Here is a 16,257-nt window from a genome sequence, read left to right as displayed (position 1 = left end):
TTTTAATTTGTCATTATGTGTATGAACATGTACATAATGAAATAACGTCCCAAAGTTCCCCATTAAGCCATTAAAGAATAAATAGAGTAAAGAATAATAGTGTAAAAGAATAAAAAATAGAAAAACACCAGGAGAATAAATAGAAGAAATACAAAAATGATACAAATATACAATAATAATAATAATAATAACAACATTACAATAGAATTCCTTTGTCCTCTCATTTAAACATTGCTGCATCTAACAGAGACACTGACCTTTCTCGTCTTCGACTGGTGCGGGAAGCCTTGGTGGAGAAGACTGAGGCTTTGGTGACGGGTGCAGGCATGGTCCCATTCTCAGATGGACTGAAACCATCATTAATAGGGAGAGCGAGGGGGCCGGGGCCGGGCTCTGACGGGACAGACTCCTGGATGACCATCACATCGTCTTTTCCTGGCTGGCCAAGGTGCAGTTTGGCAAAGTCAAAGCCTTTTACACTGGGAGTCTGTAACTAAGAGATAGAGAGGGAAGGTAGAAAAGTACAATAGCAAAAACAATGGGAAGAATTATTTCAGAGTATGCAGAGATTGGAATGAGTCAGAAAACATGAACAATATTAGTGGAATTGAAGGAAATATGAATCAGGATTGATATTGAGGGGTTGTATTAGACACCAGTGCATCATCATCTTTTAAATCACTTCAGATATAATGCTAAAATTTAAACAAACTGTCCTCTAATTAGAATAAATGATGCTAAAGAACAACACGTTTTTAAAAGTTGTTAAAAATAAAATAAATAAATTGCTATATAGGTGGTGTTTTTGTAGTGCTCAATATATACCTAAAAAACAACTGTTTTGTAATATAAGCAATTCATTAATTGTATTTGTTTACGTCCAGAGGATTTCACATTTTATTGTATGTCATCCTGAGCGATATATTAACCATGAATCTATTCGCAATACTTTTTTCTTAAAATGATGAGATAATAAAATACAGTACATCTTAATATTATTCTCAACAGTTTTACCAGAAAAAGGCATCAGGGTCAAAGTGATGGGTGTAAACAGACACTTTTATTGACAACTAGCTGCACAACATCAACATGTTTCACCACTTTTTTTTTTTTTAAAGGGGACATATTGTGAAAAATCCACTTTTGCAGTTTTTTTTTTTACATATGAGGTAACTTGAGTGTCCACCAGCACAAAAAATGTGAAATAAAACCATCCAGTCGTTTTTGTTTGTGGTCTGTGTAAGTCTTACAACACAGCGAAAATTGCTCAGTTTCAAATTTGCAGGTTTGTGACGTCACAAAACCTGAGGGAAAGAAAATACCCTCCCCTCCGTTGGTAACTCCACCCATGGACTCCACCCCCACCCTGATGAAAACTTTTGAGAAAATCTGCCATTGCTTTTCTCGCGAGCGAAGGAGTGATGGCTACCGGTAAAACTAAATAGAAAGTGTTGTAATGTGCCTGTGTTTTCACCGTGTCAGGATGGCCGAGTGGTCTAAGGCGCCGCACTCAAGGGTTCTTCCTTCCGCTAAGGTGGGTTTGAATCCCACTTTTGACATATAATTTTTTTTATTTTAACATATTTAACCTCAAAATAAAACAAACTTCAAATACTATGTTTTTGGGGTTCTTAGAACAAATGGAGATGGGTGAACAAGTTCAGGACCCCCCCTCCCCTTTCTCCCATTGGTCTGCACAACTAATGGTTAACATCCAAACCATCTCCCAGTAACTGAGCTGTCATGCTCTTTCTTGCTAGCCAGTGTGTCTTTAATTAAACCTGCCGTCAATGTCAGTGGTCATGTTGCATAATCAGTACTTTTTTGTGTGACACAGACATGGGATTAAAACAAAAATATTATCACAAAATAATCTTTTAAATAAATCTATGTCGATATAAACGATATGTTCTGTGACATAATTATGCTGAATGACTGATGATGAATAGATGTCAAAAGGGAAACACATAAATGAATAAAGAGAAAGCCTTGGCAGGGCAGGACAGGGAGTGATTTGTGTAAACACAGAGCTGCTTGCTCTTCTTTGAGATGGATGGGAACACAGAGTGAATATGGAAGCAGTGAGCCTGTTCCAGAGTAAAAGCCTGAGGACTTTCCAGCAGCGAGGAAGAAAACAGGAAACATCAGATCTCAGTATGTGCGTCTCTAGCTAGTGCTTCGTTCTTTCTTTGATACTGAAACATGTCTATGATGGAACAGAGGACTGAAAATATTCTACTCATAATATAGCAGACACATTTAAAATAACAAAATGTCTGTCCGATATTAGAGCCACATAAAAAAAATTAAAAAAATAATAATAATAATTTGGGCACTACAAGATTAAAGTCATAATATTTGAAGAAATAAGTTTTCAGTATAAAGTTGTATCTTAAATTTTTTCATTTTATGAGATTAAAGTCATAATATTACCAGAACAAAGTAGTAATAATTCAAGACTAAAGTCATAAATTTCTGAAAATGAAATTGGATTGCAAACAGGATCTTAGTTCCAGCGAGACTAATTTTGTCTTCTTTTTGAATACTGTCAAGTTGAGGTTTCGTTTATTCAGACAAGGTTATTCAGGAAATTTTTCTCTTCTCTGACGAAGACTGGCAGTTGACATCGAAACATGTCAGGAGACAAACATTTCCTGAAAAACCTTATCTGAATAAAAAGCTCAACTTAACAAACCGGATCTTGTCTGTGTCGTGGTAACTCGTACGTTACAGAGAACGTGGAACATTTAGTGAGATTATACTTCACTTTAAGTTTCACACATTTTTGTCCCATCATCATCATCATCATCATCATCATCATCATCATCACACTGTTATCAGGTTAAGGACTTTAAAGCCACTTTGCAGATGTTTGCATTTGTTCTGACAAAAGAACCAGACTGATTTGGAGCAAATAGCCTCTGTGCGCTATACTATTACAAGTTTTTTTTTTAAGATACGGCTTTATTCTCATAAAATTACAACCCCATTCTCAAAATATTACAACTTTAATCTCGTAATATTATGACTTAAATGTAATGAAACTACAATTTTATTCTCAAAATCTAAGACTTTAATCTTGAGTCGAAATATTACGACTTTATTTCAATGTGACCCTAATACGCCATTGTATGATGGTTTGTTGCTATTAATGTTACTAATCAAATAAGATGCTTAAGAGTTTTCTTCTTTATTTTGAGACAGAATAGCGATGTGTAGGCTTGTAGCTGCGCTGCTGTCAGTACTGGACAGAAAAGTCTGGCCTTTGAGATGAAACACCTTTCTAAAGCTTGAGGTGAGAGATGAAACCTCAGTGGATAATACCAATACCAAGCCAAGTTATCAGCAAAGCTCACCATTTATCTGTACTACTCAGCCAGTATGAACACCTGTAATATGACACCTAGTAGAAAACATGGCTACTCTACTGTCTATAAACACACAACAGTTGATATCCATCCAGACTCTAGCCATTCTGAGTCTAGTTGGTATATAAAGGGAAAGCAGGATTCTAGTAGGGATGCACCGAAATTAAAATTTGAGGCCGAAGCCGAATAAAATTTAAACGCTTGGCCAAATACCGAATACCGAAAGTTTTTCACTATTTTTTTTAAATAGTGAAAAATAAATAGCCTAGAAAACATTTTTTAGACATGTTTTTTTAAAGAAAGTAAATGTTTATTGAATATTCTGACATTTTTTAAATATTTCAGTAGCCTTTGATTTTCAAAAAAAAGCACAACAAAGTTTTTCATTTATATTAGCCCTTCAAATAAAACAAAACATGCATTCCAAAATATTAAAGTGCATTAAAGGGGAGGTATGATGAAAAAAATCACTTTATAATGTTTTGCTACAGTGATATATATCCCTTTAGCCTCATTCAGAGAGACAAAGTTGAAAAAGTTCTGTTTCCTTCTTCCCTTGTTATTCCACATTTTGTAAAAAGTCAGCTTTAAACGGGCCAGTTGGATTTTGTCCACGTTGGCAGGTGACGTCACCTAACACGCCTCCTAGAATGTGAGCTCCTCCCTCTCCAACTATTTAACAGCTAAAACAGCACTACGGTTTAATATAGAATATATATTATACTTTATTGCCATATATGTAAATGCAAACTACACTACTGGACGCCCAAATTACACTACTTTTCCTGCTGCCGATCATGTTGGGAGTCACTGTTGGAGCCACGGACCCATTGTTTACACACATCAGCTGTTAGCACTTTGTGTGTGGAAAGAAGGAGCTGCTGCTGCTTCTGATTCTGCAGCAACGCGCTCACAATTTTTCGACTCAAAATTTGAGTCTGATTTGAGTTTGATTGCGTCACACGCTACTATTAGGCCTTGCTTTTGACTCACTAAACCGAAGGCCAAATGTTGTTTTTTTTGCAATAATCGGCCGAATATATTTGGTGGCCGAATGTTCGGTTCATCCCTAGATTCTAGTATTCTACAGACTATAACACTAACTAGCCTGTGTTGATAACAGTGTACCTCCGCTTTGTGTCTCCTCTCTTTAGAGAAAACTCTCTCATCTTCATTCTTCCTTTCTGGTGTTTTTGTCTCTTCATGGATAATTTCTTCCTGTTTAACTTTCTCCTTTTCCTCCTCGTCATTATGTTCTTCCTCCTCTTCAAACTCCTCCTCTTCTTCAACATATTCCTCCTCCTCCTCCTCTTCTTCTTCTTCCTCAAGATAGCTCCCACTCTGTTTGCTCTTGAGAAGAACTAATAGTTTCTAAGCATTGATGAGAACAATAAACCTCTGTTGATAACGGCTCAAAACTACAAACAACTAACTTCCACTTCACAAAGCCCAAATAAATCCATCCACTGTTCAAGTATAATAAGTACAACTAATCACAATTAAAACATAATACGAGCGCACAAACATTTTACGGTATATACCTCGTCTTTTTTAACTTCCTTCTCTTCCTCTTCCTCCTCCTCTTCTTCGTCCTCCTCATACTCTACTTCCTCTTCCTCGCTAAACTCAATATCCCTTTTAGAAGCAGGCAATGGTTGGTGAAGCAAGGTCATTGCTTCACTTAATGATGTAGTGGACTGGGGGGTAAACCAGTGGTGTTAGGTGACAGGTGATTAAAGTGAAGCCAATGCCATTGTAAACTTTGCATATTATAGATTTTACTTCACTGCTCAACTGGGAAAGAAAGAGAAGAACATGAGCCAGACACACACAGACAAGACAGAGGGTGGATGTTGTTTTAAGAGAATGTTTCAGGAATGTAGTAGAGTTGTGTTTCCGACATCACAATAAAAAAACGCCCCCTGGGGAATCACTGAAAGTAGCAGATGAAGAGGAAAGCAGTGTTTTGCTTCCTGTATTTCTTCAAGTAGCATTGCAAAAAAATATTGGCCCCAAAAATATTATTTCAATTCCAAGTAAAAACAGAAAGAGAAAGAGCAAAAATATGAGGTTACTATAAAAAAAAGTGTGTGGCAACAACTGATTTAAAGCAGAATTAAGTAACTTGCGCTTCGGGCTCCCCCTAAAGGTCCTCTTTGGTTATGTCACTGTCGTAAACACTCCGCACCCCCCGAGGCAGCAGCTCATCCCTCCCTCTTCAGTGAGAGGGCAGCGGGAGGCTTCCTAAACGTGCCGGGACAAAATTAAAGCGGTTCATCTTGAATAAGACTATATTCTGAGTGAACTCATCCTTTAGTAACTCAGTAAGTTGACCATTTATACCGTAAAAACAGCGCTGTTTATAATAAGTTAAGTGATCAGCCAGTTGTCTCCCTGTCACCCCGCTGTGCACGCACGCAGAGACAGCAGGGGGGATGAAAGACCCTTGATCATCCAATAAACACTTGTATTACCCTCAGAGGGACTACCAGAAAGATTTATTAAGGTGAAAAAGAGACTTAGTTCTGCTTTAAAAGACAGAAAAATAGAAAGCAAAACAAATAAAACCAAAACAAATAAACAAAAATCCAGCCACTATTTTTTTAATTGAGGTTCTGGTAATCACAACCTCAGCCAAGTTCCAAATCTGGCAGTAATCTGGTACAGTGATCCTGATCATGGTACCATGATCATTCACACTTTAAAGACTTGGAAGAAATTTCTTTCCCCAGAAATATTAATAACCATACAGTAGGTTTAAATGCATCCACATTTTTCAAAAAAAATTACAATCAAATGCGCAATCCGGATCTGATCCTGATGAAACTCAGTGGGGTAACAGTCAAATTTCATGAAGATCGGTCAATTAAGAACCGAGATAAGATTTTTTTGAGATTTAAAAAAACTTATATGGAGATTTATTTTTTTTAAATGGATCCAGAATTAGTATATTGATCAGACCCCCTCCAAAATGTATTGAAATTTTTCATTGTGTAAGGTCTATCTTTGGTTAAAATGTTGTTGAAATCCATAAGTACTTTAGATATAATCTTGCTAACAGACAAACAAACAATTAAACACAGATGAAAATATTAGCTCCTAATAAAGCTACTAAAACGACACATCGGTCGATATAAACTAAAAATAATTAACTGTGACTGTGTAATTAAGTCATCTCTTTGTGTCTCTTATTGAAAGCTAGGCTACACTTCTGAATCTTTATCACATTGATGGATATTATATAAATCTGTGAGTTACCAAAACATACCGTATGTAACAAATGATAAATATATGTTCAGAATAAATAAGTGAAGCCTGAGTAAAAGCAGTGATGGAACGGTACCTTCTGCCTCTGCTGGATGGCAGTCATGGCATCGGGCTGGAACTCCAGTTTGTCGGTGCGGCACAGTTTCCAGTACAGGATGGAAATGATGATGATAACAACAAGGAGAGGAAGCACAACGCCGATGATGATCCACAGATTGGTGTTCGCTGTGTCTGACAGGGGAGATGTAACCTTCTCCACAGCTTTAAAAAAACACAAAAAAACAGAATGATAAAAAAATTATCTTAAAGTCATACTTCGAATACAAATCTGGGTCACTGACTGACATCTTAATAAGAGAAAACTTGAAACAAATTATTTAATGTACCGGTAATGCAGAGATCTGTTATTTTTAACATCACACATTCATCTCTGAGTTATCTCACAAAGATAAACTGTAGTGTAACTACTGTCTTACCAAGATAACACAGAGACTAAAGTCCCTCGAGGGCCTCTCATTTGGCTTTCATCCCATTTGGATAGATAATGAATAAAAGCTTTGATACAGGATGTTCAAAGGGATATAATTAACCCACATGTTCGTATGAACACAGAAAAACTAAAGGAGCCATCTGTGAGCTCAGATCATATTTACAAATATAGCGACAAAAACCATCCCTTCAATCTTTCTTTTAGTCATTGAACTCTTCAGAGTTTTAACTACTTTCTAGAAGCCTGCCAAAAAAACAGTGATGAAAATGTCTGAAATATGTCAAAATGTAGCTGTATTTCTATTCCCTAGAGAGCTTTTCAGTTAATATGAAATGTCAGCCATGGTTTCAATCACAAAAACATGTTATGTTCACTGCAGTGTAAGAGAGACTCACGCTGTGCCAAAACTCCAAGGACACGATAGCCCAGGATGATGGCAGCTCTTTGAATGTCCAGACTGTTGAGGAGGTCGGCCGTTTGGATGGCAGGTATTCGCTGACCTTCAGGACCCTCCACAAAATAAATTAGCTCTAAAGGGTTTTCTGCACCATCCAGACGGGTTGAACTCACAATCTGGAAAATATGAAATAAAATTTTTACCAATGTGCTTTTTAATCTATTTCAGGCAGTGTCACAGGCATGACTTTTGGCTCATTTAGTTCTAGTTACATTTTATTCCTCTTTAATTTTACTTTGATTTAATATTTTAACAGTTTTCTTCCCTTTTTTTATTTTTATTTCTTGCTTCATTTCCTACAGACGTAAATGCGCAATAAAAAAAATAAAAAAACTCAAACAAAACATCCTTATCCCTTAAAATTAACTTTTACTCAGACACATTATAGTATCACATGCTCGCGTGGAACCTTTACTTGAGCACGCAATAAAAATAAAAATAAAAAAAATCCGTATCCTTTTAGGGGCTCCTTAGTAAAGCACTTTGTTTTTGAAAAGTGCTATATAAATAAAGATTCATATTATTATAATATTATTATTATTGACAGGCGAGTTTAGATGAATAAGATGCTCGATAAAGACTTTAAAAACTCAAAAATACAACTAACACATTACTATTTCTAATGGGTATGCAATATGGAAGTGAAGTTTGACTTTTGCTAAAAGAAAAATGCACAGCAGCTCTGGTGTCTGTGTGAATGTCAATAACAAGGTAAAATGTTTGAATGGTACTCATACAGTTGAAAACCCTTTGGAATCCATTAAGCGCGCACATGTAAAAAGGGCTTGTTCCCAGTTACTTCACCTGTTATTAAGCTAACACACCAAAAATAACAGTCAGCTTCCTCGTGCGTTTGAAGATAATGTTGATTATTTTTAGCTAAAAGAATTAACAATGAATTTTTTTCTCGAGGGAGTGGAAGGTGAAAAGTGTTGCTGACCTTGCAGGTAGAAAACAAGATGTACATGTGCCTTTGATCTACCATATGAAGCACCTTTCGGGAAGTCTTACTAAATAAAAAAGCTAAATCATCAAGCTTTTTCAATTATTTTTGTATATTTATTTTAATTATGAAAGAACAAATTGAAATAATGGGTAATGGTTATATGGAAGTTATCAAAGACACCCTATATTTGAGTTGCAGAACCTTAGTGTTGTCCACCCCCCTGTATACAAGAGCTAAACTCAAATTTTCTTCATACTGTAGTTGTGTGGTTAATAAGAGTCATCATTTTAAATATTGCTTTCCTCTATAATTAAATTCTACATTAAATATTTAACGTTTAATCTCCTTTTCATTAGAAAAGTGTCACATTTCAACAATTATACATTTCCTTTTAATGGAGTCACTCGCACATCATTTTTAACTAGATTATACAACCATTATCATTATTTTAAGTTCTGTTACAAAAGAAGGTCTTCTAAAAGCCATAATGTTTAAGTTCATGAAGTGTTTTTTGTACTTTTAAAAACATCTGATAAATTAAGTCTGTGTTTTAATGTAATTTGATGAGTGTACAAAACAGAGTTTATTTTTAATTTAAAACACTCAAAGCATCTCAGAGATAAAAATAAAACTTCAGCTCACATTTTATTTTCCTGAGTATTCATTAAATATTATATACTCGTGCGTGTGTGTGTGAGTGTGTGTTTCTGCCTGGATGCTGTGAGACGTGCTACAGTCTGCTGTCTGTCTATCTTACTGGAACGAGTAAAGTGCAGGTCATGTCTGGGCTGACACATTTAAAAAAACAACTGTGAAGCAGCAGCCCACCCCCCATGTTGGGTCTACTGCATTCAGTGCAAGGTTATTAGACTGGAAACAAGGCTCCGCGGTTGACTCGTGTGTTATTTCCTTAACCTGATTCACCTTGCTCTTTTAGCTGTTTGTGTATCAGTTTATTCTCATAGATAAGGTGACAACATCAAAACTTGTTCTTCAATGTTGCAGACATGTTTGATGTTTAATTTAAGTAACCATAGTCTCATTAAATCCAAAATACACTAAAAGGTGATTGTCTTTGAAATGTAATAACAATGTTAAGCACTATGTTAAAGGGAATATTAAAATATCCTTCAAACAGTGAGGAACACAGCGATGATTTCTATAAGCAATCGTAAACCCAGCTCTCCTTTGACTGTGTGATAGTTTTAAGCTTTTTTAATCTGGAAAGAGTAAAAACAATGTGTGGAAAACTAAGTGGTGAGATTTCATTGACAGGAGATGGTGAAGACTTGGTGCTGTTGGAAACAATGCAGACTAAACAACAGATATGCTACTTACAAAATTATACACATAATAAGGTAATTGAACACATAATAGCTGCTCAGTCAAATTTGTAACAGTGCAATATGTTTATCTTTGCCGTTGTTGTTCCTACTGTTTATTTATTTTCTTAGTGGCTCCCTTTGTACATACACTTCTTATCTTATTTGTATCTTGCACCACAAGAGCTGTCTTTGAATTTTGTTGTACATTGTCTATAATGACAATAAAAACATTCTATTAACATGTAACCTTTGGATCATCATCTCCCTGGGTGAGGATTTGGTTTTGTGCCACTTTTTGTGGCCTAGAAACAGGACTCTGAGCACCACATTTGTTTCTAGGATTTAAGAAAGAGGATTCAGGGAGACATAGAGATAAAAAATAAAAAGATATTGTAATTTACCTAAAGCTCCTTTTAATTACTGTTGTGTGTTACTGTTTATTTCATCAGCTCAGGTCAAATATGCATCTCTAGAATTTAATGCAATTTCTTTATATCCAAAGAGATTTTATCTCCTTTTCCCTACGTTTTCTAAATATTTTAATTCCTCTTGTTTTTTCATCTCTTAATGTGACAGTATTGGATAAATCTCCTGTACTTGGATATCAGAAGCACAATACTGATGATCACCCTTTACCCGAGGAAGCAGATCAGACATAGAAAAAGCAATAATTAATAATTGATTTGCTCTTAGAAGCTCTGGGGTTCACGGGATCCATCATGTCCAAGCACAAGAGAAATGAAGAAGAGAAAGAACGGCACCCATGATGTTGTGGTTTTTAAGTGGTTCGCCCCTCTGCTGAAAGGGATGCAGTTACCATGACAACAGAGCCATGTTCTCTCTCTCCTTAGAGATGAGCAGGTGTGCAAAGGACCCACAAAAGCTAAAGCCTGATTAGTAACACACTAAGGCTTTCACTGGTTACAAAATTGGCATGTTAACATAATGAACCCTCTGTACTCAGGAAAGCTAGTTAGTGAGCTAGAATCAGGAAATCATGAAGAAAACTGATCATATGAAGCTCAGAAAGTAATTTACCCATCATCAAAATACACCTATGCTTGTTCTTATAATAAATAAAACCTATTTTATACAATCATTACAGAAAACAGTAATACATATATATGCAGGCAAACAATGTACCTGTACACTGTTGTTGCCAATGTTGGTGGCCCTTTTCACCCTCCGGACCGATCCCATTGCCTCCCCAAGCAACATGGCCACTCGCCGCTCAATGTTGGCTTGAAAAGTCCTCTCGCCTACTTTCTGGTCCAGCACACCTAACAACACTATGAAAACACACAGGGCAAATGGTATTTAGTGTTAAAAACTAACTTTATATTAGTTATTTAACATTGCAGCAAATGGAACGACTGTACCTGTTTTGACCCAGGATGAGCGAAGCAACTGGCTCTTGTTCAGCATTGGATAGTGAAAAGCTATTGAAATACAGAAAGAAAAAAAAAAACAGAACAGATTTAGTTTTAGTTTATGGTTATAAACAAACATTTTACTAACATTCCAAACTACAAAATAAGTAATGAAAGTATGTAAGATCCTTGCTGATATTGCATTGATATCAGCTAACATGCATGGAAATTTTTGGACTTTGTTGTCTGTTTTCTTGATTGTTTGGTTTAAGTGCCAAAATAAATGGTAAATGTAATGGGTAAATGGGTTAACATTCTACAAAAAATTGATTTTGTTTTAGTTTATGGTTATAAATACAATTAGACTCAGTGAGGTAATGAATATACGGTAAGTTAACATGTGAATGTTAATTTTACTCACGCTCAGCAATCTGTTGTACAGGAAAGCCCATGTAATAGCTAAACTCCACCATGGTGAGTTTCATCAGAGCATCGCTGACTTCTGACCCCGTCAAGTAACCCCTAGAACCTCGAACAGTGAAGGTGATGTCCACTGGCTGCCGCAGTAGCTGCTGTTCTTCGTATTTAAGTGCAGCCATGGTAATGTTTACAATCTGAAACACACATAGCATCATCACAGTAGTTACACCACAAAGTGTAAATCTATGCTGATGATAACCACACACACAAATAATCAGATTAAAAAAATTGTTAATGTCAACTAATTAAGTACAGATTAAGTTTAAGGCCCAGGGCTCAGTGTGAGATTTGGAAGGAAAATACACCAGTTTTCCAACAATAGCATCAATTAATTCCTACGTTTATACCTACTAAGAGTCTTGCATCAATGTAATAGGATTATATAAACCCACTGAAACCCAATGGTAAGCTTCTTTAATGCTCAACAACTAGAGCATAATGTCCTTTAGATATGTGTATTAAGGAGAACTGTTGTCTTGCTCATAACTGAACCTCTACCAGAGTGAGCCAGAGTTGGCCACGGTGAACTTACCTGAACTGTGAAGTTAGTCGATTCCTTTGCGCGCCGCCGTACCTCGGCAAAAGCCATGGTCAAACCGTTTTCAATACTTTCACTGAAATTGCAGAACCGCACATCGACGTGATCAGGAACAAACTGCAGCACTGCACAGGGGAAATGTTTTTTTTTTTAAATCTAAAGATAATCCCAAGCTTCAACATTACTCGTTTTCTTCTATGTATTTCAAACATTCTTCACCTGTGTGCACTTGATATTTATTGCTTGGTACCGTCCAATTGATGGAGACCGACAGGAAACGCCGTCCAGGAAACGATCTTCGTAAAGCATTGACGACAGATATGGGTGTGTAGACGATGGGACCAGAGACAACTCGAAACACAAATTTTGGTGGGGGATTCACGACCTACAAAGACAAAGCCAAGAGTAGTATAATCAGTTCCTTTAGGTACTTTTTCGTTGAATATTCAGAATTTATTTCTATGAGCAGTCTGGACTTCACCCCTCTAATGTACTCACATACTATAATCCATCTCGACTATGGTTTTGCGGGCGAAAGCCAAAGTGTAGTAGTCTACTCAGTAAGGGTTTGCCGAGTCGATATTGATATCGGTTATATTGAGCATCACAATATATCGGACTGCATCTAAAATCTCTGTAATAATACATACTGTTTTTGTTGGATTTTCATAATTTATTATTCAATGTCTACCAGAATTTTAAATTTTTTATCAATTGTAGAATATTCTTATGTTTAAGCTTAACGTGTATGTAACAATTGGTTAATAATAAATGGGTCAGTTTTTCTTATACCTGTTTCTGACTATTATTCTCTGTTTGAGTAGTAACACTTGATCAAGCCTTTTCTAACATTTCAAACTACAAAATAAGTAACGAAAGCATGTATGACACGTGATTGAGGCTGCAATATTGGTATCATATTAGAAGGAGGGATGTCCCGAAACAACTGTTTCACTTCCAATACGATACCGATATTGCAGCCTTGCGTATTGGTCGATACCATTATAGATCCGATATGATATCAGCACGAATCATACATACTTTTTTTTAGTGTGGAATGTTAGAAAAGGCTTGATCAAGTGATGTTTCTCAAACAGAGAACAATAGTCAGCAACAGTAGGTAATTAGGTATGAAAAAACTGACCCATTTATTATTAACCAATTGGTTACATAGATTTTAACCTTCAACATAATATCTACAGTATTCTATAATTGAATAAATACAATATAATATAAATCGGAGATTTTAGATGCTGTCCAATAAAATCCAATATTCGTTTTCTAGCTGATATCGGACCTATATCCGATATCAATATCGGCTCGGGACACCCCTAATTAGAAGTAAAAAACTTGAATCGGGACACTCCTACTGTTTAGTTTTCCTGTACATTGTTGTAGGCTTTTAAAAATATTGCTTGTTTAACTGCCAAAAATAAATGATAAATGGTTTAATATTCTATAGTTCTTTTATCACCATTAAAGTAGTTCCTAACATGTTACCACTGGCAATGGTGTAAAACGGCGCCTTGCAAGATAATTGAAAGAAAACCCATTCTTCCCCTGAACCATAAACAAATATAAAGTGTAGGTTTACCTGTAGCTCCAATGACTTGTTTAATGCTTTTTTCAGTATGTCCTTTATTTGGGCCTTGGCATGTCCAACAGTGACCCCAGATGAAAAGCCTTGCAGATGAACCAAATGTATGGATTAAAAACGTTAAAGAAAAGACATTCGTGTCATTTGTGAAAAGTCAAACAAATGCTAAAAACGTACCAACTTTTGTCAAATAGACAGGCCTGTTGATGTTGCAGAGGAACTGTCTTGACACAGGCGTAACTGCTGTTTTCCCATCAGCAGTGGAGATGATGTTAAGGCTGGTTGAGGCTTGATGAAAAGTTGTTGTGGCAGTTGTACTTGTGGGTGTATTAACTATAGTGCTAGCTTGTATCAAGGTAATTGTGGTTTGAATGCTAACTGCTTCTTCAGTCGCTTCCTGATCATTCAGCACAAATGGTGGAGCCGAAGTGTCATTAAAAGAAGTTGATTCAGTTGAGTCTACAGGAGTTTGTTTGGTTGTAAAACTATCATTAAAGGAAGCTAAATCTGCTGTGTCACCAGTGACGTTAAGATTAGGTTCAGTCATTATGTGGGTGAAGGGCATTGTTGGGGTTAACGCTGAAGTTGGTTGTATATTGCTTCCTGGAAAATACTCTGTAACAAACCAATGGACATCAGTCAGAGAGGAGGTAGCTAATAAATCATTTGGCAACAGAGGAGTGGCAGTGTGCTGCAGAGCTTCTGTTGATACAGCACTGTTTTTGCCATCACTGAAATAACTTGTCGTCCAAGTGGTGAAGGACATTTGTTCACTCCAAAATGAAGGAGAGGAATCTAAAATGTGAGTTGAGGCTACAGAAGGATTAAGAACAGACTCAAAATCGCTCAAAGTATGAAGAGTTTCTTCAGTGGTTGGGGCTGGGGTTGATTCTTCTTGAGGTTCAAATCCTGACAAATCACCAACGAAATCCTCTTCACTCAATACTGTATCAGTAGCAAAGTCAGAGGACGTGGTCTTTGTGGTACTAATGGACACCACAGTGATATTGCCCCTGTGCTCGGCACGTGTCTCTGAACTGTTTTCCTTGGAAAGCTGATTGGTGTAGTACTCTAAGCTGTTCATGTCAGGTAGGAGGACGGCTGTTGGATGAATCGTGAAAGTTTCGGCCCAATCAACATCTGACACATCAGGCATCTCAGTGTTGGTCATGGGAGTAGGTTCAAGGGTAACATCTACTGAATTTGAAGATGAGGAAGTATAAAAAGACTTTGTTGGAGAAATGGTGATGTGAGTAGGTTTGAGGCTGGGTAATTGTGAGTAATTGGGTGCAAACATGGATGAAAGAGATATACCGACCCTGGATGGGAAGGATGTATCATATGTCTCTGTGTAGTCATCCAGATCATACGCATTCGAGGGCACCTTCGTGGCAAGAGAGTAGTCATCTCTCTCTGAATTGAAGGACATTGTCTCCAAGTAGTCCCCTGATCCCCAGTAAAAATCTATGGTATCAGTGGGGTAGAAGTCCTCTGGTCCATCGGTAGGTCCAGAAAAAGGTGTGGTGGGGTGGGGAGAGATAAAAGGCACATTGTAGCTGGGAGACAGAATCTCATTTGGGTCTTCATGCATTTTTACGCCATGTGCAGTCTTGTTTATTTTCTCCTTTAACGTGGCACTGCTAGAGCTCAGCTGAGGAGTTCTGGCAATATTTCTATAAGGCTCATCTGCTAAAAAGTCAGGAAAGTCTTGTTTAGGAGACTCAAGGGGCTGATGGGGTTTCAAGGTCACTGCCAGGGTGTGATCGAATTCTCCTTCCTGGTTTATGCTAAAAGATTCTTTTCCTTCAGTAATAAGATCTAGGTCAGTTGTTGATCTTGTAAAAGCAAAGGGAGCTAATGCTGCTACAGATGCATTTAACTGGGTCTGTTGTAGAGATATTGTGGGAGCTGGGGAGATGGAGTAGTGGTTTGAATTTGTCCTGGCTCTCTTCCAGTCAGTCCAGCCTTTACTTTGAGCATCAGATTGCTGACCAAACCCCTGTAAGGCTGAAGGGGGGGTTGTTGGAGTAGTCTGCGTCTCCTCTACTGGTGCAGGCCTTTGTATAGGAGATTTTGACTTTTTATTTGTAACAAAGTGCTGTTTATAAAGGTGAGAGCCAGTGGTACGAGATTCATTAATTGGTTCAGAGACGGATAGCAGAGCTTCAAGTGAGGCTGGTAAGGTTGATGGCGATGAGCCAGTGGAATGTCGCAGGAACTGCATGGAATAGTGCTGAGGCTGATCTGGAAGAGAAAAATAGAGTGAGGTAATTATAAGAGCATAAAGAGAAATCAATTGCAACAAAAATGGCATTCAACTTTGATTGGATGACTTTTATTGTATGTCTCCCAGGTCTTTTGGCAGTACGGTACATTCCCTAATTACCATTGCATAGACATCAATATATATGATGACTGT

The 16,257-nt window shown here is 37.0% G+C and overlaps 1 protein-coding gene across 4 annotated transcripts in view; it reads right to left on the bottom strand.

Moving 5' to 3' along the window:
- LOC114464982 (UPF0606 protein KIAA1549) overlaps positions 1 to 16,257 on the bottom strand; it is a 39,742-nt gene that overhangs the window by 11,561 nt on the left and 11,924 nt on the right. For all 4 annotated transcript variants that reach the window (XM_028449677.1, XM_028449679.1, XM_028449678.1 and 1 more), the window contains exons 3-12: positions 14,016 to 16,082; positions 13,836 to 13,924; positions 12,461 to 12,626; positions 12,236 to 12,366; positions 11,645 to 11,837; positions 11,233 to 11,292; positions 10,997 to 11,142; positions 7,521 to 7,698; positions 6,712 to 6,896; positions 258 to 493 (exon numbers count right to left, since the gene is read on the bottom strand). In XM_028449677.1, coding sequence (XP_028305478.1) covers positions 258 to 493; positions 6,712 to 6,896; positions 7,521 to 7,698; positions 10,997 to 11,142; positions 11,233 to 11,292; positions 11,645 to 11,837; positions 12,236 to 12,366; positions 12,461 to 12,626; positions 13,836 to 13,924; positions 14,016 to 16,082 — 3,451 coding nt within the window. The remainder of the gene's footprint in view (positions 1 to 257; positions 494 to 6,711; positions 6,897 to 7,520; positions 7,699 to 10,996; positions 11,143 to 11,232; positions 11,293 to 11,644; positions 11,838 to 12,235; positions 12,367 to 12,460; positions 12,627 to 13,835; positions 13,925 to 14,015; positions 16,083 to 16,257) is intronic.

Source organism: Gouania willdenowi, chromosome 6, assembly GCF_900634775.1.
Source record: "Gouania willdenowi chromosome 6, fGouWil2.1, whole genome shotgun sequence".
NCBI classification, from domain to species: Eukaryota; Metazoa; Chordata; class Actinopteri; order Blenniiformes; family Gobiesocidae; genus Gouania; species Gouania willdenowi.
Note: the sequence above shows the minus strand (reverse complement) of the source record. Positions and strands in the feature narration are given on the sequence as shown.